The sequence below is a fragment of the Paroedura picta genome, chromosome 8 (assembly GCF_049243985.1).
Source record: "Paroedura picta isolate Pp20150507F chromosome 8, Ppicta_v3.0, whole genome shotgun sequence".
In the NCBI taxonomy this organism is placed as follows: Eukaryota; Metazoa; Chordata; class Lepidosauria; order Squamata; family Gekkonidae; genus Paroedura; species Paroedura picta.
The window spans coordinates 53,815,482-53,842,336 of NC_135376.1; the positions used below are offsets into that span (position 1 = coordinate 53,815,482).

A 26,855-nucleotide genomic window follows, 5' to 3' on the forward strand; every position below is an offset into this window, starting at 1 on the left:
ACAAAAAGGCACCTGTATGTGATGAGCATATAAACAGGTTGAGCTATACAGAGTATAAGAGGTGCAACTGGTTTCAAATGAATCAGTACAACTGCCCCATCCTAAGCATACTCCTTTGAACTCACTATTTAATCTGATCAGTGTTCAGTTTAATCTGTTCAGTGTAAAGGACTGAGGTGACCCTCTGCCAGAGACTCACAAGGTTTCAGAAATGACATCAAGTAATTAACAGCATTTTTGTTCTGATTCATAAAAGGAAAAAGCAAAAGAATTTTTAAACAGTTCCCTTAAGCAAGACAAACTCCAGTGATCTTTCAGTTCCTTATAGCATAAGAAACAGACCCAGCTTTCAACCTGGGTTGAAAGATTCCTTGTACAGACATAATATTTGTATTTGTAGGAATGAAACAGAGTTTCTTTCTCATGTCTCTCCCTATATCTGAATCTGGGTAATCCAAAGCCACTGTGGTGTAGTGGCTGCAGTGTCACATTAGAACTGAGGAAACCCAGGACTGAATCCCCATTCTGCCGTGGAAGCTTACTGATTTGACCTTGAGCCAGTCATGCACTCTCAGCCTAACCTGAACAGGAGGTAGCACAGATCTTTCTCCAGATGGAATGTGACATTGAAGGACAAGCCAGTTCATGGAACTTGTTCCAGAGCTACATCAAATATGAACATTGAGTTGAGGGGTTTTTTTGTCTGGAAATCTTGCACAGATACATTCTGATAAAATGGATAGTATCTCAGCAAATAGTTACATAAATAAATAGGCAATTAGAAGTTTCCACCCAACACAAAGAAAACTTGAAAATCTTATCCTGGATCAAGAATAACCTGCTATAAATTGAAAACAGAACAATCAAGGGGTCAAACAATGGCAAAGTGGACTGGCTCAGCAGACAGACCCTGCAGGAGAGGGAATGATCTCTGAATAAACTTCTACAATAGACTTTTTGGGAATCCACAGGTAGATCTTGTTGCCTCAACAGAAAATCACCAACTCAGATGATTCTTCACCAGATTTCACCATACCAAAGTAATAGACACACTCATATTTCCATGGCCTGAGACACTGTTATTTGCCTCTCCCAATTCTTCCAAGGGTCTTTCTAAAGAACAAAGATCAAAAAGTGGAAGTCATTCTGACGGCCCTGTACTGAACACACAAACCATGGTTCACAACATCTCCTACAAAGATGCAAGTAGAATATCCCTGAAAGCTACTAGTTTCACTGGACATTATACAACAGGGTCCAATCTGGTACCCCAACCCAAGCTGGCATCACTTGACCACCTGGAAATTGAGAGGAGATGCCTTCTTCATCTTGGATACAATGCAGAAGTAACAGATACTCTACTCACAGACAATCCACCATCAGAATATACAGTCCAGCCCAGAAGGCTGTTACCCTCTGGTGCCTAAGAAAATCGCCTTCAGTTGTTTCAGTTTTAGCATTCTTACAGGAAGGTAAGCTTAAATGGACTCCAGGGAATGGTAGAGGACAGGAAGGCCTGGAGGATAATTTTCCATGGGGTTGCAATGGGTTGGACACAACTTCGCACCTAACAACAACAACAACAGGAAGGAGTTAAAAAGAACTTCATGGCACCTACATTGAAATGACAAATAGCAGACTTATCAGCTGCTACTCCCTGTATTAGGGGATTGAAAATTTCTCAGCACTCACATATTACAAATTTTCTGTGAGGTGTAGCCTTAAGAAACCAACCACAGTCTCATAGGTTCCCTTAAAAAAAAAACTATATATTATGCTCTCTTCTTTGACCAAGGCCCCTTTCAAATTTGATGGCCATCAAATGAGTGAAACAAAGATCCTCTCCCTGGTTGCCATCACATCAGTACAGAGGTTTTCTGACCTACACATACTGGTGATCAGAGATTACCTCTGCATCTTCCATAAGGAAAAGGTTGTCAGACCAGACCATTATCTGTATTCCTAGGGTTAACTCCTTTTCCCACAGGTCTCAAGAACTTCACCTCTCACCCTTCTTTCCTAAACCGAAGCACCTGAAAGAAAGGTCCTGACACACCCTTGATGTCAGAAGGGCCCTGAAGATTTACATACAACAAACCATGTCTGTCAGAATGTCATACCCTTATATCCCCCTTACAAGGGACAAAAGACATGTAAGTCAGCCATAAATAGTTTCATCGGGGCTTGCATTGTTGAGACTTATAAAGTGCCTGTTACTTCAAGCATCTCAGTTCCCTCCATTAGGAGTGCTACCACCATTTTGACCCTTATTCACCATGCAAAAGTCAAAGAAATTTGCAGAGCAACAGTTTCCCATTTTTAAGCCCCTACAACTCAGTGGATGCCGCCTTTAGAAGAAGAGTGTTCAAGAATATCATGAGTGGCGATTACTCTGAACTATCAAAGAAATGAAGAGGACAGACATGGCTTTGGAAGATCCCAATCAAGTTGTTCACCTCAGAGGGAGAAAAACACATTGGATACTTACCATGAAAGGCTCTTTTATTCTGAGGAAAACATCTTGCCCCTCCCAGAGTCATCTTGAAGAAACAATAAAAGCAAGATCCCGTCTTGTCTCAGTCCTTATCTGTATCTAAGTATATATTTGCTACTATAGCTCTCATTTTTTTCACCAATTATTGTAGCGGCCCCTTATTCTAAACTGATTTTGGAGTTACCACACAAGAGCAGGTGATTTCCACGAAGTTGGAGACAGGAAGATAGAAAAAATAGTTCTCGTCTCCCTTAATACAGAGTGGGAATCACCCAATAAAGATGCCTTTCTTTCCTAAGATAAGGACCTTCATGGTAAGTATCCAGTGGTCCTTTTGTTTTAGCTTTGGTAAACACTAAATCCATAACTATGCTACAGATTTCTTCAGAGTAGTTTTATATGTAAAGGTGCTGATTATGCCAGATCCTAAGTGCTTTCATTTCTCCTTGAAGAGACGACATTGCTTATAATGATATGGAAAGGGAGATATACACAACAAAAGATACATAGAATGAGTAGATGGATAAGTCACTATGAGAAAACGTAACAATTGCAGATTTTAAAAGGGGCGAATTATTCAACATAGTAGAAGGAAACCAAGTAATGAGATGTAATTTAAAGATGTAAATGTTAAACTGAATAATGGAACTGTTCCTCTTAATACAGTGTTCTGGTTTGGAGAACAATTTTGTTTAACAAGAAGCAGAGCTCTCATCACCTCTCATATTTAGGATTGCTTATTTTTTTCCATAAAGAGTAGTTATATTTTGAAACAAAATGGAAGATCTAATGGAAGAATGTGTATTCCACATACAGCTTTGCTTCCAAATCTAAATTCAGATTGGTCTTGAAAATATAATTTATTGCAGTCAGATAATCTGAGGAGTGTTTTAATGAGTCATGTATATGCCCTTCGTGGAGAATAAGCTTATTACTGTGGAGCTTGATCCTAAGTAGCTCCTTTCTAGGCCAGTGCCTGGATAGAACTCCTTGGGTTTTACAGCTAATGCTTCATGCCATGGATGAGTTTGACTAGAATTGTAATTTCCATGCTGGTACTCATATATATTACTTGGCTTGCAGAAGCAGGAGTTTGTAATTAAGAAATAAGAATTAATGCTATATGAATGTCGGAAAGTATTCTTTGCTTATGGAATAAAGAGTAATAGAAAATGCTGCCACACACTAGGTGGCAGTCTTGCTATACTTAAATGACTTGTTGAACTCAATGTTTTGGAGAAATGATTTTAGACTGAAAATTAAAGAAATACTGACATTAGCAGAAATCACTTTTAATCAATGATGCTGAAATATCAAGTCAAGAACAAAAACTGATGCCTTTGGCTTTGGAAACCACATCGGTAGTTCAGAGAACTGTGAGAAATGGCCCACCAATTTGATTTTCTGCTACAGTCTTTTTACTGTTAGTTTTCTTTAGGGGTCTAATTTGTTTAAACTAAATACCTACTGTAATTGTAAAGCTGTCATGCTTGACTTAGAATAATGGGTTTCAGCAATTATATCTGACACTAATTGACTTTGCAGATTGAGGCTATTTTTATTATTGTTAAATGTAGAAGTTATAATCAATCTAAACGTTCATTGCGTTTTCAATATTTAGAACTGTGAGTACAAATGCTGTCTAAAAATTATCTATAATATTTAAGGAGGGCTAGTGGAACGACTATCTTAAACAGTAGTGTCAATACATAGTGTTTGAAAATACACATTTCACGTCTTTTAAAAATACCCCTTAAATCAAGGAAAGCCAATGTATGAAGTCTTACAGAACCACAGAGCCTTGTGTTCCGCTGCTCTAACAACAGAATCAAATTTTGTACATAGATCTTTTTATTAGAGTTTTCATATTTCCCTTATATTACATAACTTTTGTTAAAAAGACCAGAGTCCAGAGTCCATTATAAAAATGTAGTCTTCATGTCCCATGCAGTTTCTATAAACATTTGTGTTTCATTTAGCAGAATTGTAATCTGAAGCCATCAGTACAAACACTATTTTTAAAAAAAATAAACAACATATGAAATAATTAAGCCATTGCAAACAAACAGCCTTCCAGAGAACTGTGAAATAGCATATCTGTAAGTTATGTGCAATTATGTGTCAGGGAACATAGTGAATTTGCGTGTTTGTCTGCAGGGTGCAGTACCTGTGGATGCCAACAGAAGGAGAGGGTCCTACAAGTTCCCCCACTCTGCTGTGCCATTCCCGCTTCTATCCACTCCAGTCACTCAGGCCTGCTTTGCCCATGGAAGCATCTCCTCTAATCAGTTAGAGCTGAAGGGAACCAGCATTAGGGAGTTTGGTAGTGGTATGCCTGTTAATACCAGATGCTATGACAATAAATAGAAGCATTTGTTTGTTTACTTCTGTCAGACTAGAAAGACTGGGAAGAGACAAGTGATTTTCCACAGGCAGCAAATCTAGCTGGGAGGAGTTCTGTGTACACAAAATGCACAATTAGCATATGATGTTAATTGTGGTGCTTGTTTCATGGTTAGGTGACTTAGAAAAAGGATAATGCTGCCAGTCGCTATAAACCATGATAACTCGCTGGAGCTTCTATATTCAAAGGCAGCAAACCTCTGATTTCCAGATGCATGGGATGACCAGCACTGGGAGACATAACCTTCATGCTTGGCTTCCACAGGCCTCTGGTTGGCCACTATTGGGAACAGATTCCTGGACTTGATAGTCCTTGCTCATACAACAACCGAACCCATTTACTGTTCCTCTGCCTCACACATAGTGGAAACCAGGGACAGATTCAGATATTTACGGCCTTTGGGCAAATTGTTCTCCTGTTATGTCTCCTTTCCTCTTATTTTCCCTCCTCATCCTACTTAGTATTGCAGCTCTGCCGGAGGGAGAATAGAAGGACACTTCCCACATTTCTTTTAGCTACAGTAAGTTCCAATGGGACTAACAGGTGAATACAATCTCTTCTTTTCAGGGAATGGGATATAAGATCATATTCTGTTAGTCCCACAACTATCTATTTTTGTTATATTCTATTTGTGTAACTGCTGGACCTGTCCCCTATTTTTCATATGGAATCCTAGATTTGATTCCTTTGTCTGTAGAAAAGATTGGCAAGATAGAATTTATTTATTTATTAAGTTTTTGATTATGAAGTAATCTCTGACAAGGAATGGTAATATCTTTGCAGTGGTCTGTGGACTTTTGTTACAAAACATCTGTAATTTACATGAGACATAAGACAAAGTATGCTGGACCAGGGGTCCCCAGCCATTTTGGACACTTTTGTGCCTTTGGAATTTGAGAGGGGGTGGTAAGCGCCATCGAAAATGAATTCCTAAAGAAGTAGAGTCAAACCCAAAATGACTTTCAGAGGAGGCTTAGTCAAACACATTATCTTTGCAGAATAATTGCAGAATAGAAATAAAGGGAAACAAATGAACTTGGGAAGGGAAGGAAGAAATATAAGAAGGAAAAGCTTGAAGAGGAAATAGAATTACAAGCCTGGGTGTTCTCACTCCTCCAGTAGCTGCAACTGCTATTTGCAACTATGAAAGATTCATTAGCCAGTAGCAATCTCTGCCTTATCGTCACTGCCCACTTTTTGAAAAGCAAAGTGGACCCCAGGTGAAGTCCTAGCTCTGCCTGCCAGTACTTCCTCTGGACCGTTTATGCACTGGAGGTTTCATGCCAGGCTGCAGGCTCAAGCTTTAGTCGTGGCAGGTTGCCCCACCTCTACCTGCACCCACACGGGGGAGCATTTGGCCTAGTGTACCTCATCCACCCCTGATTTGTGTTCCTGCATGGAAGCTGGGGCAGTGAAGTTCCCAGTGCATAAACGGTCCTGGTGCCTGCTGAACTTTTTGAAAACTGGGCAGACCACTGTTGAGGAACTGTTGTCTAAGATGGAAATCTGTGACTGGAACAGACATGAGTTGGGGATTCTCAATTTGCCTGTAGAGCTAGACCTGAGACATGAAGTCTGGAGTGACAGATTGCAACTCAGGCATGGAGCTATTTCCACAGAGATCATTGGCCACAATCTTATCACCTATTACAGGAAAGAAAGATAGGGTCATGTGACTGTTGTTATATAGTATCCAGAGATAGTTTATTTGTATCTACTGTTCCTGTTCCTTATTTTCTAGGGTCCAAGTTTTCTCCTTTAAAAAAAATGAACTTTCTTGATAAGAAGTATATGGGACTTCCTAAAGACATAGGCTAAATTATATGAACAAATGAATTGAGTGCTAGACTAATAAGGATCCCCATGTCCAGTTTGGGGGTGTTTTGGATCCATTGGATTTTCATCTAGCCTTTCATTGCTCCTAGGGAGAACCTGGAGCTTCAGTTGGCTTTTGCAGTGTAGTTCTTCAATATTTATTTATTTTTGGACCCCATGGAGGTTTCTAATGAGGCTTGCTAAAGATACTGGAAGATCCATATTAACAGAAACAATGCTAGACTAAGTTATTGCAAACTTACTGTGACAGTTTCTTGAAGTTTGAGGGGAATGAAAACTGCTGTCTGTAGCCCAGGTCTTGCCCATATGTCCCCCCCCCACACACACACAAAATGAGGATCCTCAGGGGAAGAGTTTGTGTATGTCAGGTTCTCTGTGTGGGAAATCTGGGAAAGTACTTAACAGGTCTATGGAATGCCACTGGTTGCTCCTGAGGCCAGTTCCCATTAACAGATAATAGGAGCATACTGAATGTGAATATCACAATCCCCTTTTAGTTTCTCTGTCAAAAGGGGCATTCAACTATCACTTTCAGGTACCTTTCCTGTTAGAAAGTGGCAGTCCTGGCCAGTAGACACCATCCTTAAGAAGAACAAGAGTAATATAAGGCATGTAAATAGATATGTTGTTGTAGCTAGATTTCTGGGTTTGGAGTGAGTTTCTCAGGGTTCAGATGCCCACTCAGGCTTGATGCTTGCTAGATGACTTTAGCCTTGGGAAGAACCATTGCTCAGAAGTTGAGCAGCTCTGCTTTACATGCAGAAAGTCCCACATTCAGTCCCCATAATCTCCATCCTAAAAGGATCAGGTAGTAGATGGTTTGGAAGACCTCTGCATGAGATCCTGGAGAGCCACTTTCAGATAAAGGAGACAGTAGAGGCTGTATTAGACAAATGGTCTGATTCAGTAGAAGGCTGCTTCATGTGTTCGGACAAAGGAGAGGGAACAATCTGTTGCCTGAGCAACTGTCACTTGGAGTCTCAGAATACATCAATAGCTCAATACGTATTTGCATATGCTGAAACATAAAAGTCCTTATGGACAGTACAGTAAAGCAGGGATCAGAACAGGACCTTTGAAGTGTAAAAAGTTTTAAACATTTTAAATTGAGTTGGAAATGCTTGCACATGGACATTCTCACATTGCTTTCTCTACCCCTTATTTTTGCTACATGCCAAACAAATTATAAAAGAGGTATTTTGGTTCTTTTTTTGGGGGGGGGGTCTATGTATTTTGTGTTTCTTTTCTGGTCTTGCCTGTTTGCCTGGCTGCCACATTGTTCAAAATCCTTTACAATTGCTGTCCTACCCCATCTGTTTTCCCAACTCACCTGACAGGACAAAGTGTTAACTTACCAAAGAGATTAATTTGTTGGTTCTCATGGCTTATCCTTATGGTATTCCAGCCTTGCCTATTTTTTAAAAAAAACAGCTTTAGTGACAGGAATACGAAGAACAAGCTGTGTCTATTATCTTGATTCTTGTTCTGCTATTAGTAAAATAAATACCTAAAATTACAGGTATTTAGGAATAATAGAAAATTAACTTGATAGTACTGAATAAAGGAATATTGATAAGAAATCACAATACATGAAGGAATGTAACAGAAATAATGTCTTTGAGAGTTTTGTCATTGTAAATTATTAAAAGCAAATAAAACTATTCATCATGACAAAATAAACTGTGAAGTAGAAACATCACGCCTTTGTCAAGAAAGTATTGCTGAACCTAATGTGAGCTGTAACAATAAGCAAGCCTTTCAGTGGGAAATTTCAATAAGAAATACCACATTAAAAAGTACACCAAAGAGAAAGCACAGAACATAGGCATGACTTTGTAAATAATGCAAGTACACTGTACAAATCCAAATTATGTGTTTCTTTATTTGTGCACATGATCAAGGGTTTGCAGCTTATTGATCTTGCATCCTATTAGAATATTGTATAGAAACACCAGAACTGCCAAGATTTAAGTACAGAAATAAAAGGCTGACTGTGGGATATAATCCTCTATTGCATAGATTTTATCTTATTGATTTTTTTTTACTATTGATGCATATTTATAAAATTTCTGTCATCTGTCAATGACTGCCATACTATTTTTTTTAACCATCAAGTCACAGCTGACATATGGTGACCCCATAGTGTTTTCAAGTCAAGAGACATTCAGAGGTGGCTTACCATTGCACTCCTCTATGTCATGACTCTGGTATTCCTTGGAGTTCTCTCATCCAAGAAGAAGTCTGGACCAACCTTGCTTGATTTCCAAGAACTGATGAGATTGGACTAGGCAGGCTATTCAGGTCATGTTGTACATAATGGGAATGATATAGCTAATTCTGAATCTGGCCCTGTAGCACAGATTTCAAAAATTTATATAATGGGACCAATGTACTTAAGGGGGACAATTTCTAGAAAAAAATTCCCCAAATTAAAAAGATTAGGGGGTTTAACACCCCCAATGAAGAAGTGATTCACGTGCAATGTGTAAATGCACATAAGATCTTGTGAGATCCTACAGAAGGTGTTTTTAAATTTTTTTAAAAGTAAGCCAGGAGAGACAAATTGGAGCTGGTTGAAGCTTTGATGGGATGGTTGAAGGAGGTAAGATAGTGCTGGGAGGAGGGAGAGAAAAGGGAGCCCCAGCAGGAAGTTTGGGGTCAAGCAAGATGGTGAAGCAGGATCAGTGGAGGAGGGAGATGAGTATGAATTCTTTCCAGTAACCTTATCTGCTGATTTAAAACTGGTTATTTTAAAAGTTTGAATATTTGAAACAGGGAATTCAATTTTAATGGTTAGTTGATTTTTACATCCATGTATGTACGTGTTTTTAATATGTTGTTAACTGCTCCAAGACTGTTGCTGGAGAGGGGCAGTTGACAAGTCCAATAATAAATAGTAGAGTCTGTGAGACCTGGGTTTGAATCCCTATCTTGATGGCAGCTCACTGGGTGATCATGCACCAATAACATACTTTCAATCTAAACTACCTCATTGGATTGTTGTGCAGATAAAAAAAGAGGAGGAGAGAAGAATTTGTGTTGCTTTGGTTCCCACAGTGGAGAAAGGTGGGGGTATAAATGAAGTATAATTTGGGGTATAAATGAAGTAAATAACTAATAAATATATCAGAAGATGGGAAGCAGATAAAGGTAGGATGCTGAATTTCTAAGTAGGAGAGAGTGAGGCAGGGAAAGGACAGGGGACATGGGCCTTGCCTTGGAGATAGTGTGGGTGGGAGTACAGGAAAATGAGGTGCCACCTCACAAGTCCTTGAGAGTTCCCTACCATGCAAGTATGTCTGGCCCAGTGGCTGGGAACATACAAATTGACTATAGTTTTCCTTGGTAGAGATTGCCAGGGGGAGTTGGAAAGCTTAAGACAGAAGGGCAGATAAAGATAGGTTGGCTGTTGGGTGGGAATGAGACAGCATTGCTAACTCCAGGATGGGAAATCTTAGAGACTGAGGGGACAGAGTCTGGGAATGGTGGATTTTGAGGAGGACAGGGATCTCAGAAGGGTTGCCATGTCATTGACTCTCCCCTCCAAAGCAGCCATTTCATCCATCACAGCTAGGCTTTTCTACCTCAAGGGGAGGGGGGCTGGTGCTTACCCAGAATGACAAGTGCTCTCCAGATGACAGAGATCAGGTTCCCAGGAGAAAATGGCTCCTTGGGACGGTGGGCTCTGTGGCACTGTATCCTGTTGAGGCTTCTGAGACTCTCTGGATCTCATTTAGCCCATTATCCCATACCATACTCTGGCCTTAAAGATGATAAGAGGCCCATGGGCAGGCCCAACTAGGAACCCCTGCAAGATGGAACTAATTTGACATAGCACATGTTAATCATTGAGAGGACGGACTGGGGTTGCTTTGCCTGATGGGGCTTAAAGGTAAAGGTAAAGGTATCCCCTGTGCAAGCATTAGGTCATGTCTGACCCTTGGGATGATGCCCTCTAGCATTTTCATGGCAGACTCAAGAAGGTTTGCCAGTGCCTTCTCCAGTCATTACCGTTTACCCCCCAGCAAGCTGGGTACTCATTTTACTGACCTCGGAAGGATGGAAGGCTGAGTCAACCTTGAACCAGCTGCTGGGATTGAACTCCCAGCCTCATGGGCAGAGCTTTCAGACTGCATGTATGCTGCCTTACCACTCTGTGCCACAAGAGGCTCTGTGACATAGCACATGTTAATCATTGGGAGGACGGACTGGGGTTGCTTTGCCTGATGGGGCTTAGTGGATTCTAAAGAAAACCATCAGCAGTTTAAAACATCTCAAGGTGAACAGACAGAATGGTTCTAAGCTACACTAAAGCCAAGTAATATTATATCACTTTTTAAAAATAGAAGAATATGACTTTCTTATTCAGACAGCAGTTAAGTAATGGTTTACTGCAATAACTTTACTACTCATAGACTTAAGTTTGCCATTTGTATTTTGGAGTCCTGAACATTTGTGGTCTATGGTAAAGCATTTAAGAGGTGAAATGTTAATGCATGCTTTATAGGGATTTGACTGGAACAATGGGTTTATTCCCCATTGGATACAAGCACAGACTTCCCATTAACCTTTTTTAGAGCAATGTGTGCTCATCAGAAAGGGAATTGCACCTTTAAAAATTAAGCAACTATAGGGAAATTAAACTGTTGCTTCAAATTATATTCCACTTAAATGTTTTTCTTTAGTGCTTGATTTTATTATAGCACACATTACTGACATGCAGAATTGATTCTAAGTACTCTTTATCCAAAAGAAAACTTTTGTTTTGAAGTGTGGGTGTGTGTTAAATGTTTTAAAAAGCAATAACCACCATAATGTCTGCTATTTTTTTTTAAGTTCAAATAATTTGTAAGGAGTGTCTTCCTTCTGCCTGAACTTGACCTTCTGTAGGTCTTAATGACTGCAAAGTGGGTGTGAATTGCTTCTGCTTTAGAGTGATTGTATAGGGACTTCCAAGCAAGCCACTGACTAAGCAAAGAGCTCTAGTAAAAGGCAAAAGAATGCTTTTTATATAGGTGCGCTTAATGTACAGTTCTGCCATTGTGCTATGTTTTATTCATGCAGAAAACAAATAGAAATGTAAATTATATATTTTTGAAGGCAGAACTTTGCTCAATAAAGAGAAATGTTAACAATTGGTCCATGTAAATTAACCCATTCATAATATGTTACCTTTTATATATTTAAAACTAATTGAAGTAATTATTTTAAATATTGATAAAAATCTAGACATTAAAAGATTTTAATCACAGAAAATGGAACATGCACTCTAACATCTCGTGCTCTTCATTAAAAATTTCTCGTTGAAAGAAATCTATGTGGAATGTGAGACATTTAACAGCTAGTCTTATAAGAAAATCATTATAGCTAATTAACACTTTCTGAATGAAAAACGTGCTGTGAATTACATATATGTAAGGTCTAAAAGCCACCTGTAAAGAGAAGATAAATCCTTTCTTTGGATAACTTACTAATGCTTTATTAAACATTATATTTCAAGCAGCAAAGCAATAGAAGGCTTACAGATTTGTAGTTGATACAGAGCTATATATTGGTTATATATTCACTACCCTCATAGTGAAAGTGTATACTTTATGCAACTCTTTACATTGGCCAGGAGGCACAGAAAAAGTACCACAGATACCTGAAAACTGGACATTAACTTCTAGCAGACATCAAAAGAGCACTTAGAAGACTTAGTGCCAGGCTGTCTAGGGCAGCCTTTTTCAACCTTTTGACCATGGAGGAGCCCCTAAAATATATTTTTAGGCTTTGAGGACCCCTGAAAGTGATATCAACCGGCCATGCCTCCCTGCAATGCTCCCTGGGAGTAACATGACCATCTGTACCCTTCACTCATCTTTAACTCCCTCCTCCCTCCTTTACTACTACTATGGGGGCTTTTCCCTATATAGCCCAGAAATAAGGGCAGGAACTGAAAAGACACCCCAGACCCTCCATACCATGCCACAACTGACTCTCCCCCTTTGATTTTACCCTCATGGCCTACCCACCAAGCCCTCTGGGTGGAGACAGCCATTTCCCTAGCCTGTAGCCAAGTCTATTTATATAGGAGGAGCTTGGTTGGGAATCCCTTGTCTAGAGTATATGTGTCACTTTATTTTTTAAGGCAGCTGAGCCTATTGCTGTAATAGTCTGTGTGGGATATTGATTATTCAGAATTGTTTCATATGTCTGGAGTTATAAAATTTGGATTTGGAAATATTTTGAGTATTGTTTTAGGCACTAAGAATCTCCTACATATCACAGAGCTTAAAACTGTCATGGACCCCCGTGAGATGATTCAGTGATATCTGGAAATCAAGAAAACTTCCTTTTTAAATATTAATGTCTAAGGATGAAATAAATGTATCTATACTGCCCTGAAGGAAAATGCTTTACTAATTTATTTGGAAAGTGAATTTGCTCCCCTCTTCAGATTCCTGCTCGCGATGGTTAACAAAGTAAAAACAATGCAACGAGATTACAAAATAGCAGCATAAAAGTTATCATTTGTATACAAACTATAATAATAAGTAAGCCATAGATAAGCTGTCTGCATAACTATATAGCCCAAAGTGTTCTGAATAATTTTGTTGCAGGTAAACCCACGTGTTTGGTAATCCACGTGTTTGGTAATCAATCATTGGGAAATGCCAATATGAATAGCTAATGCTTGTCTTACTTTGAAAATGGCTTGTTACCAGCTGGCTTCTTCTAACTAATTGTCTGATCTTGCTCTCTAGCCTATCGATTCTGCGCTCCCCCACATGCAACCAGCTGGGTGACCTTGGGCTCGCCACGGCACTGATAAAACTGTTCTGACCGGGCAGTGATATCAGGGCTCTCTCAGCCTCACCTACCCCACAGGGTGTCTGTTGTGGGGAGAGGAATGGGAAGGTGACTGTAAGCCGCTTTGAGCCTCCTTCGGGTAGGGAAAAGCGGCATATAAGAACCAACTCTTCTTCTTCTTCTTATACCAGATTCCTTCTTGAGGTGGCTGAACCTTTTTGGGGTTCAGAAGTAAGCCAAGGCTGTGATACCAAGGGAAATGCTAACAAGATCCAAACAAAACTATACATGGTGCGCTAGAAGGCAAGATCAGACAATCAGTTAGAAGAAGCCATTTTCAAAATAAGACAAGCATTAGCTATCCATATTGACATTTCCCATTGATTGTTTACTATACTGACTTTGGATTGTTTCTTATAATTTTGGGTATAATGCTGCTGGACTTTGGACATTTTACTGGTCCAAAAATGGTGAAATGGCTTCAGGGTGGTGCCTCTCATTAAACAAGGACAGCCCCTTTGCTGTTACATGGTGTGTGTGTGTGTGGGGGGGGGTGGCAATGAGCCGATAGAAACATAATATCTGACTGCTTTAAAGTCATCAGACTTCGTTCTAATGCTAGATGTCTCACTTTAATTTGGTTGCAATCAATATAGGCTTCTTTCCTAATTAAAGTAATTTGTTTTTGTGAATCTGTCTTATGCAGACTCACAAATAGACTCTTGAGTAGTCTGTTTTGAATGCAAAGGTTATAGATATATAAGCTGTGGTTGTTTTGATTAAATGTTTGCAATAAAAAATAAAATATTGTGCTCTGGTTTATTAGCTGATGAAAGTGTCTTAATAATAAAATGAGCCTTGTGTCAATATACCAAGATGTTATTATGTCGATTTAAACTTTTTGAAGTTTATTTTGTAAAATGATATCATCTGCTGCATTGTTCCTTTTCAATATTGGATCCTAATTTAAAAATTCCTGCCAGTGCTGTGTGCCTTTCAGCACTGCAAATATCTTCTTGCAAATGGCTGGAAATTCTTCCATGAGTCAAATGCATTTTGCTTGTTATATTGTTGTAGAGATACATGAAATATCCTTGAAACACAAATGCCCCAATTTGAAATTTGATGAACAAAAATGACAAAATGTTAGAAAGTTTCATAAAGGTGAGAACTATGCGGAGCTTTTTTTTTTTTTTTTTAAGAAGAAATAGCTAATATGGTTTAATAAGGCATAGAAATTCTGAATTTAAATTCCTGCCCAGCTAGTCTCTTTTCCTCTTGTGTTCCGTTTTGCAAAATATATGCAAAATTAAAGTAATGTAGGCATGGTAAACATCATTGGTGTGATATATCTGAAGGAAATATAACATGCTAAGATAAATTAACAGTATACTTTTAAATTAAAGAATCACATTATAGTATTTAAGTACATTAATTACAATTCTATCCTTGAATAATGCTGGTTGGACAAGAATGGGATCTCTGTCATGGCTTTGTAGTAAAATCACCATATGACAGGAGGACATAGCAAACACATTGTGGTGGCACTGTTAAGTTTTAGCCCACCACAAATTGTCATAGAACACAATGGAAAATGGGTGTGGAGGCATGGTATAGGAGGAGCAAAGTTAATCAGAATTGAATGCCTACCACAGGCCTTAATCCACCCTCTAACGTGGTATAACATTATGCATACAAAAGAAATGATGCATCCCTTTCAGTAGATCCCTTTCCAGCCCATCTCACTGCTTTCTCTGATGCTTTCTACCTTGATGTAGTCAGGCAGGAGTTTCCTTGGCCCAAGCTATAGTGCCTCAGCTAGGCAATCCTGTAGTGCCAACTGTGATGGCAGGAATTTTTTGGTGAGCTCTCAGTCAGCATTCTTTGTTTGGGGGGGGGGATTTAAACCTCCCCTGTGACTTTAGTTTTTCATATTTTTTTGGCAAACTTGGGGAATTTCTAGAGCAGGGGTAGTCAACCTGTGGTCCTCCAGATGTCCATGGACTACAATTCCCATGAGACCCTGCCAGCAAATGCAAATGCTGGCAGGGGTCATGGAAATTGTAGTCCACGAACATCTGGATGACCACAGGTTGACTACCCCTGCTCTAGAGTTGCCAGCTAGCAGCTAGCAGCTAGCAACCAGCAGGAGTCTGGTGGGCAGGGAGATGTGAGGGCACTCGCAGATGACAGCATTATGTAACTTCTAGGAAGAACTTGGAAGTGATGTCATGCTGCTCTGGTTGAGAAAACGGATGTTTTGAATTGTTTTTAAGGATGGGTAAGTCAACATGAGATGTGTATGTTTCTAATCAAGAATGCTAGTAATGAGTATTTGGTGCTTTTTGTTCTTCACACTGTATTGTTGCTTGATCAAAGCATAATTTTAATAGATAACCTGGAAACAGATTGACATAATTCAGATTAAGATGCCAGAAACATGGAAAACACTGCATTTTCTCTCCAGTATGACCTTCTGAATAAACTGATCGAGTTTAATATTTGATGCTTACATATACCAATCTCTGGGCTTGCTTTTCCTAAGAAAGGCATTCTGCACTGTGAATCAGGCAGCACAAAACCATAAAAGAATGTATATCCATATCTTGTCTGACAAACTTCAATATAAACCATGACTAGTTTATCTGAATCATATGTTGGACTGTTAATCTGCCAGCATTTCTCTGGCTTAATATGGATGATAGTCCTGGTAGTAATGCTTTAAAATAAACATGGGCGATCTTGTGGTTTTATGGGGAGTATGCCCATAATGATGTTGATATGTTAAAGGACTATTTTAGAAAAAGAATTGCAGTGGTAGAATTAGAAAGCTGTAATTCATTATTTGTTTGGAATTTTAGTGACTTGATGGCTCAGTTATACAGCTCAGTGAAAATAAGCATAAAATATTCAATTATGTATTAACAGAATTTGTGAGATTATTTTAGAGCAGCTTCCTGTTGTTGTTTATTTGAAAGAACATACCACTGAATAGTTTGAGCATAAAAATTACCTTGTTATAAGTAAAATTGAATTATACTGTTCAAGGAAAATTAAGATAATCTCTTATATTTTTTGTGCAGAATAGAATAAATACTTTGATATTGTCTTGGGGACTATCAAACAAATATATTGTCAGACAGCGAAAATAATGAAAATTTGTTATTCCTTCCACAAAAGTTACGTAACTAATACATTTTGATGATAGAAAATATTTTAATATTTTCTTATCAGAGTCTTTCAAGAAAAAATGTCAAGAGTCTATTCAGAGTCCACTGTATCTCTCACTTTAGATAATTGAAAACCTGGTCCATATGTTCCTGAATGAGAACCAGGCATTGCAGCTGAGGTTACAAGAAGAATAGGGCTCATATAGATTCCATTCCATACAAACTTAACTTTTCTGTCTATCACTTTTTCAGCCCAGGTCAGGCAGATGTATACCACTTGTGCTAGTACTTGGAGGGTACATCCCTTATACATATACAAATATTAACTAATGCAGTGTTTCAAAACGCCATATCCAGGGTCAGGAAAGAAGCCATTAGTGCTAGCCCCATTTGTTACCACTATTGCAGATTAACATTATATTATCATGCATGTAAAGGATGGGAAGGAACATCTTTTTATGACTTCAACAGATTATGAGGAAATATCAGCTCCCTCCTTTTGTTCATAACTAGTATACAATGGGACAAGATCTTGTCTGGAATTAGCCATTTAGAGCATATCACACCAGTATTGTAACAGATGCACAGGTTACCTGTTTGCATCCCAATTTAAAGTGCTGGTTATTACCTCTAAAGTCCTTCATTACATGGGTTCTTCATGTCTACTGAATCTTGTCTCCTGATATTCCCATATGCCAATTGTGCTCTCTAGGAGATGACCTAATTACCATCTCCTTTACCTTAATTTGTTCAACAGCTGCTAAAACTGGGGCATTGTCTGTTGTAGGACTGGTTCCATGGAATGGATGAGCAATGGGCACGTTTGATCCCTGATTTTGAAAAACGTATAAGAGCACTTTTCTAAACTTTTGTGGAGGGCAAAGTAACTATTGATAAGGCTGAATTCATTTCTGTCTCTATATGTGTAAACTCTGCTAAGTTATTTTTATTGCAATGTGTTGCATGTGTTGATCATTTTTAAATCTTAGGTGGGATATAACTCATTTTGATAGATAGCTAGATATATAGGATAAATGTAATTAGATCTTCTTTTGGCATCAGAAATGGAAAAGTGCTGTGCTCTGATTCTGAGTACTGCTACATGCCAACTGTACTGCTGTGTCTTCAGTAGGAAACAGCAGGCCAAGGAAAAAGCACAGACGCTGATAAAGACTTGCAGCTCTAGTCTATCCCTAATCTCATAGAGTACCAGAGTTTTAGTAATTTTATGATGACCTTATAATTCTGAACTAAAAGTGCATATGTTGAATTTAATACAACACAAAAAAGTATTTCATTATGTGCTTTAACATGTAAGCTGTCTCAAGCAGGACCCTGGTGATGTAGCTTAAAAATGCCCTAAATAGCTGCTCACTTCTAAATGTTTTGTCCACAGATAGCTTGCTGATTGACTATCAGTTTACCTTCAGTTTATTACAAGAAGATGATCGTCACCACACTGCCATAAACTTCATTGCAAATCCTGAACAGGTGAGCCAATATAATTTATTGTCTCTAATATGATCATATAGTGTATATGGGCTAGGTTTTCACTGTATGTGGTTCTTTTATTTTCTCTCCTACACTTCAGGAACAATAAGTAGAAATAATACAATTTGTCTGGTTTAGGAAATGTCAGACAGGTATTTCTTCAATTTGTGTAACGAGAAATCTGGATTTTGAAGTAAGATTATTTTCTATAGACCAGAAGTCAATTTTCCTTTCAACATAACTTGGTAGAGTTACATCTGCCTTGTAGAAATCCAGATGATCTTGAATCTCCTTCTGTTATTTGTTAACATGGAGTAACCCCCTTGGAACCAATTTCTCTGTGTATTTTTGCACTTGCATATTCAGGACATTTCTAGATAGCTGCTTAGTCTTCAGCCAGCTCTTTATTTGGTAAAAGATGTGAGCCAGTTAGCTCTGCTAGTATTCTTTAGTGGATAGTTCTTTGACTCTAATGGAACATGAGGAAGACAGTACATCCTCTTTGACAATATCTTATTGAAGCAAATTAATAATTTACAGTATTGACATTGATTGTCCCATGAAATTAGTTGTAGAACAACATGACCTTCTGGTCACAGAAAATCCACTGATCACTTTGCCCAACATTGCTTGTTTGGCCAGTAATGCTGCTGATGATGGCTACACTCATCTCCATGTCTTCATTGTCTCAACTCTGGTTGAACATTCTGTTAGTCTCCCACTTTCCCCCATCCGTATTCAGTGACACTAATTTTGTCTATGGAGAATTAAAGTAACATCATGATAGTTTCAGATTTGATGAATGCATGAATGAACTCTACAGGTGCAGTGCCTTAACTGAAGTGTATCGTCAAGTGTGTTTGTCAGTGGGAACATTATGGCTGCATTTTGACATTACATTTAACCATGGTTAAATTTTTAAAGGTGCATAAACCTGACTCTGGCAGGATTGTGCCCATGTGGCTGGCTCCTCTGCTTTCCCTGCAATGGAGGAATGATGATTTAAGACAAATAGCCCTTCATTCTATTTGTTATCTGATAAAGCGAGCTTTGAATCACAAAAAGCTTATAGCCTGGAAGATTTTGTTGGCCTTTAACTGCTACTGGACTCAGATTTCTGTTTACTTATGAATAACTAAGCTGTAATAAATGGAGCTTTGACTGGAGTTTTCCCAACCACTTACTGCATGGATGGTAAAGACACAGTTGGAACATAATTTACCAGTTGCCTGGCAGATCCAACCAAAAAGGGCAACCAAGAAAAGACTGGCCTGGAATGCCCTGTGTAATCTAGAGGATGTTACCATTGTCCAGTCTCAAGGTGACTGTTTTGTGAATTACCATAGCAAGAGCTGCCTAATGCAGCAGGGAGCCAGTTGGTGGGCCCAGCATAGATGGTAAAATATGCATTTGTCCCCAGAAGGCAAAGAAGTAAGACACAACCTCAGACCCCTGACAAAGCTGACCACAGAAAGTTGAATCCCATCCAGAATCAGTAGGTGGCCACCCCAGCAATCTGGGCTTGCCTTGGATGGATTTAGCTTCAACCAACTCTCACCTAAACATTCTCTACATCCAGGCAGTTTCTATATCTCTGTAATCATCAGTTATGCACTTTACAAAGATAGTCATATATTGTCAAGCTTTGATTTCTCAGTACCATGAAGTTTGGATAGTCCTGTTTTTAAATTCTGAATTAAATTCTGAGCACATGTAAGACTTTGGTTTTAAATGATTAGTTCAGGCTCCCACATGCATATGCTAGGGCAGAGGAACTTGGCATTTCCTGTATTGTAATAATTGGTATTAGTGACATCTGCTAGGTCAATGGTTAATTTGTTTCTGTCCATTAGCGACTAAGCCTGAAAACATTGCATTGCTAAATGTGGCAAGGCAGAATTTGCAGAATTATAAAGAACTTCATTGTTTTAAGCTTTAGAAGAAGTAATTCTCCTTGCATGCGCAGAACTGCTTCACTACATGACCAATACATTTAGGATCAGGGAGTCCATATGAATGGCTTTATTTATGTAATTGGGACTATTAATTGAAGTAACATACATCTGTAATGTCCTTTTTTCTTTTATATTTTCAGTCAAACAAAAATCTGGATATATCAATTAATGCATCAAACAACTTTAACCTGAATATTACTTGGTCTATTGGCTCTACAGGTAAGAAAGCTTTGGACGGTATTTTTTTGTTGTTGCCATATTGTCTCATGTACTAATCGTCTAAACTATATTTACATGATTGCCTTTTTGTTTCTTATTAATAAAGCTTAATAAAATGTATTCATTTCCCAATCTCATTATGCCATTATTAATATTACTTAAAACTCAGATAATAATTTGCAATCTGAATAAAGGTTCATTAACATGTTAACTTTCTTCCCCATTCGATTAAAATTACTTGGGCAGCAAAACCTTGTATGCTCTTTAAATTTTTAGAATGGCAATGTTATGAACGAAGTGATTTTAATTAAGATAAATTACTTTCTTAACTACTGCAGAGACTGAGATTTTAATTTCTTTGTTTCAGTGTTGAAGCAAGGAATTTAATTATTAACCTTAACATTGATATCAAACAATAAAATTCTTCTGTGTGTGCAGATAAAAGAACCTGCTTATCTTCCTTTTAAAAAGCTCATTCTGAACCCCATTTTTCTATTGGGATTAATAAAGAGAAAGAAAAGCTTTGTTTAGGTTTGTTTCAGTCAGTTCTGTTGACTTTCTGAGAATATATCCAAGGAGAACACTATTGATAGAATTTTAATTAATTATGCAGAATAGGTAGGAACAGGACACCACCCCCATGCTTTGTGTGACTGATTGCTTTCCCACAGTATCTGCTATATTTACACCTGATGAGCACATAACATTTGAAGGGCAGACGTGTATTTGCTAACATGCAGTACTGGTGAGTCCTTTGTGGTGCCTCTGCACAGATCCGTTGCAAGCCCCTTTAGCTCCTCTTCAAACACATTCTGATATCACTGGGCTTAGGGATGCAAGCACAAGGCTGGCAACTGGTGGGAGCCTGGCCTGTGGGAGGCCTCTTTGCCAGCAATACAATGATGTTACTTCCAGCAGTTGTGTCATGCCATTAGGCCAGCGGTGATCGTCTCCCTGTTTATCCCCCATTTTCTTCCTACCATCCATATGTGGCATCGGGAAGGGCCAGAGGGGGGGTAGGAGTTCTTCCAGCAGAAGCAGGAACATGGCAACCCTAAGTCTGCTTGAGAAGTAGGTCAGAGGGCATGGAGGGATGGGACTGTCAGTTTCTCTCTTCTTTTAAGAACTGTTTATACTGCTGTTTACAGGTATAAAAAAGTCTGTTAGAGCTTCCTATCTATGCCTAAGGCTACCACTGAGAACCTTGCACTGGAGAATAGGGTTTTATGAAATAGAAGATGTATTTCCTATTCCAAATATATTTTTAAAACCTAGTGCTGAGTCTAAATGCAACCTAAATGCACCAGGGTAAAGAGGGCTGTTTTGGCAATTCGGATCAAGCAGTATGTATGCATCAAATAAGTGCACCCACAGCCATGTGTTCACATGATCCTTGTGGTGGCGATTGCCTTTCTGTGGTGTCAAGAAGAGACAAGAACACGATCACTGCTAGAACCAGAGCTATGCAAACAGACAGCACGGACAGTGGAAAAGTTGGGTTTTTTGCTGACACTTTATTCAACCCCCATCCCACTCTTGTTGTTCAAGAAAAAAGTTATTCGAGAAACATCCCTTTCCTAGAATATTGTGAATTGTGTTTAAAGAACAAACAGAGGTCAGCAGCAAATGAAGAATACTTAATTTATGTTTCCCTCCAACATGTCAAATGATGGGAGAATATTTACAGGAAGAAATGGTGACTGTGGGTAGGCACTTAACCTATCTTCTGCTTGCCCATTTTTCTCCCTCTTTTAACTGCTTTATCTTCAACTGGTACTCAATTCAAGTAAAAGAGAAGTGGCTGGAATGTAGAGGTGTACATTTGGCCAGACTGAGCTGAAAAAATACCCCCCATTGCCTTACCAGTATTTTGGGAGGTATTATTTAAGCCAATTAAAGATTCTCTGATCTGATTGACTACTGGTATAGCTGAGCCTGAATAGAAACCATTCTTCTCACATCAGCTGGGGCAGCAGGAGCTGAGAATTCTGTACCACCTTGGCTGGAGCTGTCTCCCCTTGCAACTTGATTTAAACTGAGCCGCAAGAGTAGCCATCCCCGATCATATGGGGTAGCATGGAGTTCTCTCTATAAATAAAATAAAAATAAAAGGATATACTGTTATCTAGAGAAGGGCATGAATAAACTCATAAACTAAAGTTTTTGAGGAATTTTGGTGAGATCATGGTTCATGAACTTCAAGTTCATCGCAGCATGAAATCTCCACAAATTTTCAAGCGGTTAGTGGGGGCACTTTCCTGGGGCACTCTCTATGGGGGACTGTAATCCAGCCCCCATAAATCCAATCCTCACCAAACTTGGAGGCAGGTACAGGAGAGTCAGGTAGAGACCCCCTGCAGTTTTGGTGTTTCTAACATGACAGGAGGACATTCTACTGAATCACAAATCAAACCAGTTTGTTTGATGGCTAAACGTTTGTGACAATTTGTGGTTCAACAACCAGATACAGATACACCATGAACCAAACCACATCTTTCCAGTTTGTGCCAGTTCCTACTGTTATGTATTACCAACGCTGTACTCTCCTACTTTGCACATCAAAGCAATTCAGTCTGAAATATCTAAGCCTGATCCAAGATAAAATAATATTTTCTCTGTAGTTGAATGTATACTTCTTTTACTTTACTGTTGCTGGACATGTGTGTGTGTATTCTGTCATCTTTTTGTTTCATTTCACCAGTTCAGCAATGTACAAACAGAATTGCTGACAAGTCTTATGCCTTGCAAATGAGACATGTTTATCTGGTTTAATATTAAAGTTCCTAAAAACAGTTCAGATACTAAAGTAATATTTTACTGTCAAGACAAATGTACTTTATGTACTAGAAAAAAAACTCTTTATATTTTTAGTGTAAGTTACATGGGAAAAGTATAATAATGGTATAATAAAATGGGATAGATTTGCTGTAAATTCATATCGATTGTATCTTTTATGAATTTTGTATAATAATTGGAAGAAGGCATAGAAATGGTTATATAATACAGATCTGTGAATAAATACACTTTTATATTTATATTTTTATATTCAAAGTGCTGGGTTAGGAGTTTAGTTCTATATACTATAGCATTGGGTTGGATCCTGTACTGTGCTGTTCCTCTATTCATTTATACAAGGAGATATTGCATTGGTACAAAGATGTCTTGGCAATAGAGAACCTTGGGGTTTTCAAGGCTAGAGACATCCAGAGGTGTTTTGTTATTGCCTGCCTCTGTGTCTCAACCATGGTATTCTTTTGAGATCTCCCATCAAAATACTAGCCAGGGACAATCCTGCTTCGCTTCCAAGATCTGATGAGATCAGGCTAGCCTGGGCTATCCAGGTCAGCCTGCAAAAGGTGTCTTGGAGCACTGTAGGTGTCATGGAGCACAAAAGAGCCTAATGCTGGAGAAACATTCTTGTGCTAGCAGAGCAGGAGTTCATAAACCAGCCCATTCTTTTTTCCATTACGGTCATTATAATCTTTGAAATCAATCAAGAGTGCCCTTTTGACCTGTGTGAAGGAATATCAAACTCACTGAGAATTAGGGACAAATGAGAGGTGATATTGCGGCCAGATCCCACACAAAACCTCCACTTCCAGAAGGAATTTTTGTTCAGTGTATGAGTGTGTTAAGTGCCATCAAGTTGCTTCTGACTTACTTAATGACCACCCAAACATCCTATTATTAACAGCCTTGAGGAAGGCTTGCCAACTGAAGGTCCATGGCTTCTTTGACTGAGACAGTCCATTCCATGTTGGGACTGATCCAGTGTGGTGTAGTGGTTAAAGAGCAGCATATTCGAAACTGAACTAGTAGGTTTGATTCCCCACTCCTCCACATGCAGCCAGCTGGGTGACCTTGGGCTAGTCACAGTTCTCTTAAGAGTTGGTCTCACAGAGCAGTTCTGTTAGAGCTGTTTCAGCCCCATCTACCTCACAGGACATTTGTTGTGGGGACAGGAAAGAAAATGTGTTTGTAAGCTACTTTGGAACTCCTTGGGGTAGTAAAAAGTGGGGTATAAATACCTAGCTGTTTTCTTTCTCTTTTCCTGCTGTCTTCAATTTTTCCTAGGATTATTTCTTCGCATTATTTGTATAGTAAAATGGATTTTCTCCACCTCTGCTGTAGATCTAGATGCCATCCTGAAATGTTAATCCTGGGGGATAGGGGACACCCGTGTATAGTTTGAGAGGGTAGTTCAGGGTCTGCTGTGGGAGAATCAGAGAAAGTTGTCACTCTTCTGTGAGTAGAAGATTTCTGCTGGATCCAGCTTTAAGAGTTTCATGAATGGAAGATCCCACTTGCTGCATTTTTTAAACTTAGAGCGCACAGAAGCCTGTGTGAATGAGGGGGGAATTATGGTGCAAAGGAGAGGGGTGAGCATTTGTCCCCCACTCTGCATTTCTGAGCTGAAACAGCTGTTTGCTTCCTTGAGGCAAACATACAGGTATCTGCACCAGTATCTGTATGTTCCTTCCCCTTGTGCAAGGGTCTTGATCTGAGCTGTGGCTTTTACAATCCTCCTGTCTAAAAGAGGAAAACTCTTTGGGAGGAAAATTCTTTTCCTCTAATCATTTTTTGGAAGTGGTCTTAGAACCCCTCCATTGTATTTGCTGAAACTGTGAGAAGACATATTTGGGATGTGAATTTGTTTCAGTTCATGTTTTTATTTATTTACTGTAATACATATTTATTAGCTGCGTTACATTCTTAGGATGTTGTAGAAACAAGAAATTAAAGAATGTCTGTCTTTTACCATGTTTATGTATTTTCTAACAGCTGGAACGATATCTGGAGAAGAGATTCCTGTAATTTCAAAGGCTAATATCAAGGAGTACAGAGATAGTTTTTCCTGTGAAAAATTCAACTTCAGGAGCAACCCAAATATTACTTTCTATGTATATGTCAGCAATTTTTCATGGCCAATCAAAATACAGGTTAGTAATAATTATAAGAATTGTGATGTTTTAGTCAGATTAAATCAGTTCTTTCCTGATTACTAGGGATGGGCAAGACTTTGAGGATGAGCCCTAGCCCCCCACAAAAATAACCTGGGTTGTGGCTCACAAATGGGGACTGGGCAAGCTGCTGGCACCGTCCTCCAATAATCCTTTCCACGACTTCCGGGCTTGGTAGTTTGCGGTGTGGCTGGGCATATCTGTTGCTTTTGAATTGTCACACAGTTCAGCAGACATGCTGGTATGCTAATTCTTCAAATAAGGGGGTGGGAGTGGACTTTGCAGCCAATAGAAGTCTTCCAGAGCTGACAGGCAGCCTTGGCCACCAGTAAGGGAGCTTTGTCCCTTTGGAAGGGAGGAAAGCGATCCTGTGTACTGAAAAGGCTTGCAGTTGTTTTGGCCTGACAGCTGGGAGCCTGTCCACCCCCACTGTTGGGCCAAAAGGACTGCGAGTCTTTCATCCAACATGATGTTCCAACAAGCCTTTTCATCATGCCGGATCTCTCCCTTTGGAGGTGGGGGTGGAGAGTGATCTGGGGTGCTGAAAAGGCTTGCAGCCATTTTGGCCTGACAGCAGAGTCTCTCAGCTGTGAGGCTGAAAGGAATGCAAGCCTTTTCAGTACTCCTGTTTTGCTTCCCCAAGCTTCTATGCAGACCGAAGTGACATGGCCTGGCTCAGTTCAGTTTGGAAGGGTCCTTGGGGTTTGGGAATTCCCTGAATTCTGAACCAAACCAAAATTTTCCAATTTGTGCTCATCTCTACTGGCCACTATAAACTAACTACCTTCCAGAGGAAGGATACCATACTACTTTGCATGCGGTAGCAAATCAAGTGCAGTGGACACATTTTAAAGCATTGCCAACTTTTTTTCGTGCAGTGAATCACCTGACTTGCAAAAGATGGTTTATTTAAAAGATTAAGACATTAATCTACATACCATCTTCACATTTTTTAAAAAGCTACTAGTCAGTTGTTCTCTTGCTAAGTCCTGTGAATTAATGCAACCTGATTGTTGAAGAAAGAAGCTTTATACTTTAACAGAATGGAAAAATAAAAAACAAATGCAGCAAACACACTTCAGTGTCAAGCATAATATGGTTTAGCTGCAGGGGTGCTGTAAGATCCTTAAATATACATTGTAACTATAATGCCATGCACGCAATTAAGAGCTGCAGGATTTGTTGTGAAAATATTTTGTTATTCTATATTATTATTTTTCTATCTAGTAATGCTAGGGTCATTTCAGGAGAGCAGTACAGGAATGGGGAAGTTTGATCAAAATGAATATTGTGCTGAAAACCTTTATTTTGTACTGTAAAAAATGGTATTTTAAAAGAGATCTGTTGAAATCTTAATTTTTGTGATCTGTTTAATTTTCTAAGTTTAGTGTGGCTGTTGTAGTGCCAGTAGTAGATTGGCCACTTGCTTTACTTGACTGGGGAGCATTCTGGTGGGCTTATTACATCCTTGAGCTTATTACCATCATGTAGCCAATAAGGAGAAGCACAGAGGCCTCTCACTTCACCCTGCCA

General features: G+C 39.0%; 1 protein-coding gene across 3 annotated transcripts in view; it reads left to right on the top strand.

Moving 5' to 3' along the window:
* Window positions 1-26,855, top strand: part of ATRNL1 (attractin like 1) — a 627,115-nt gene that overhangs the window by 235,433 nt on the left and 364,827 nt on the right. For all 3 annotated transcript variants that reach the window (XM_077349871.1, XM_077349872.1, XM_077349870.1), the window contains exons 22-24: window positions 18,093-18,187; window positions 20,283-20,361; window positions 25,144-25,301. In XM_077349871.1, the coding sequence (XP_077205986.1) occupies window positions 18,093-18,187; window positions 20,283-20,361; window positions 25,144-25,301 (332 nt within the window). The remainder of the gene's footprint in view (window positions 1-18,092; window positions 18,188-20,282; window positions 20,362-25,143; window positions 25,302-26,855) is intronic.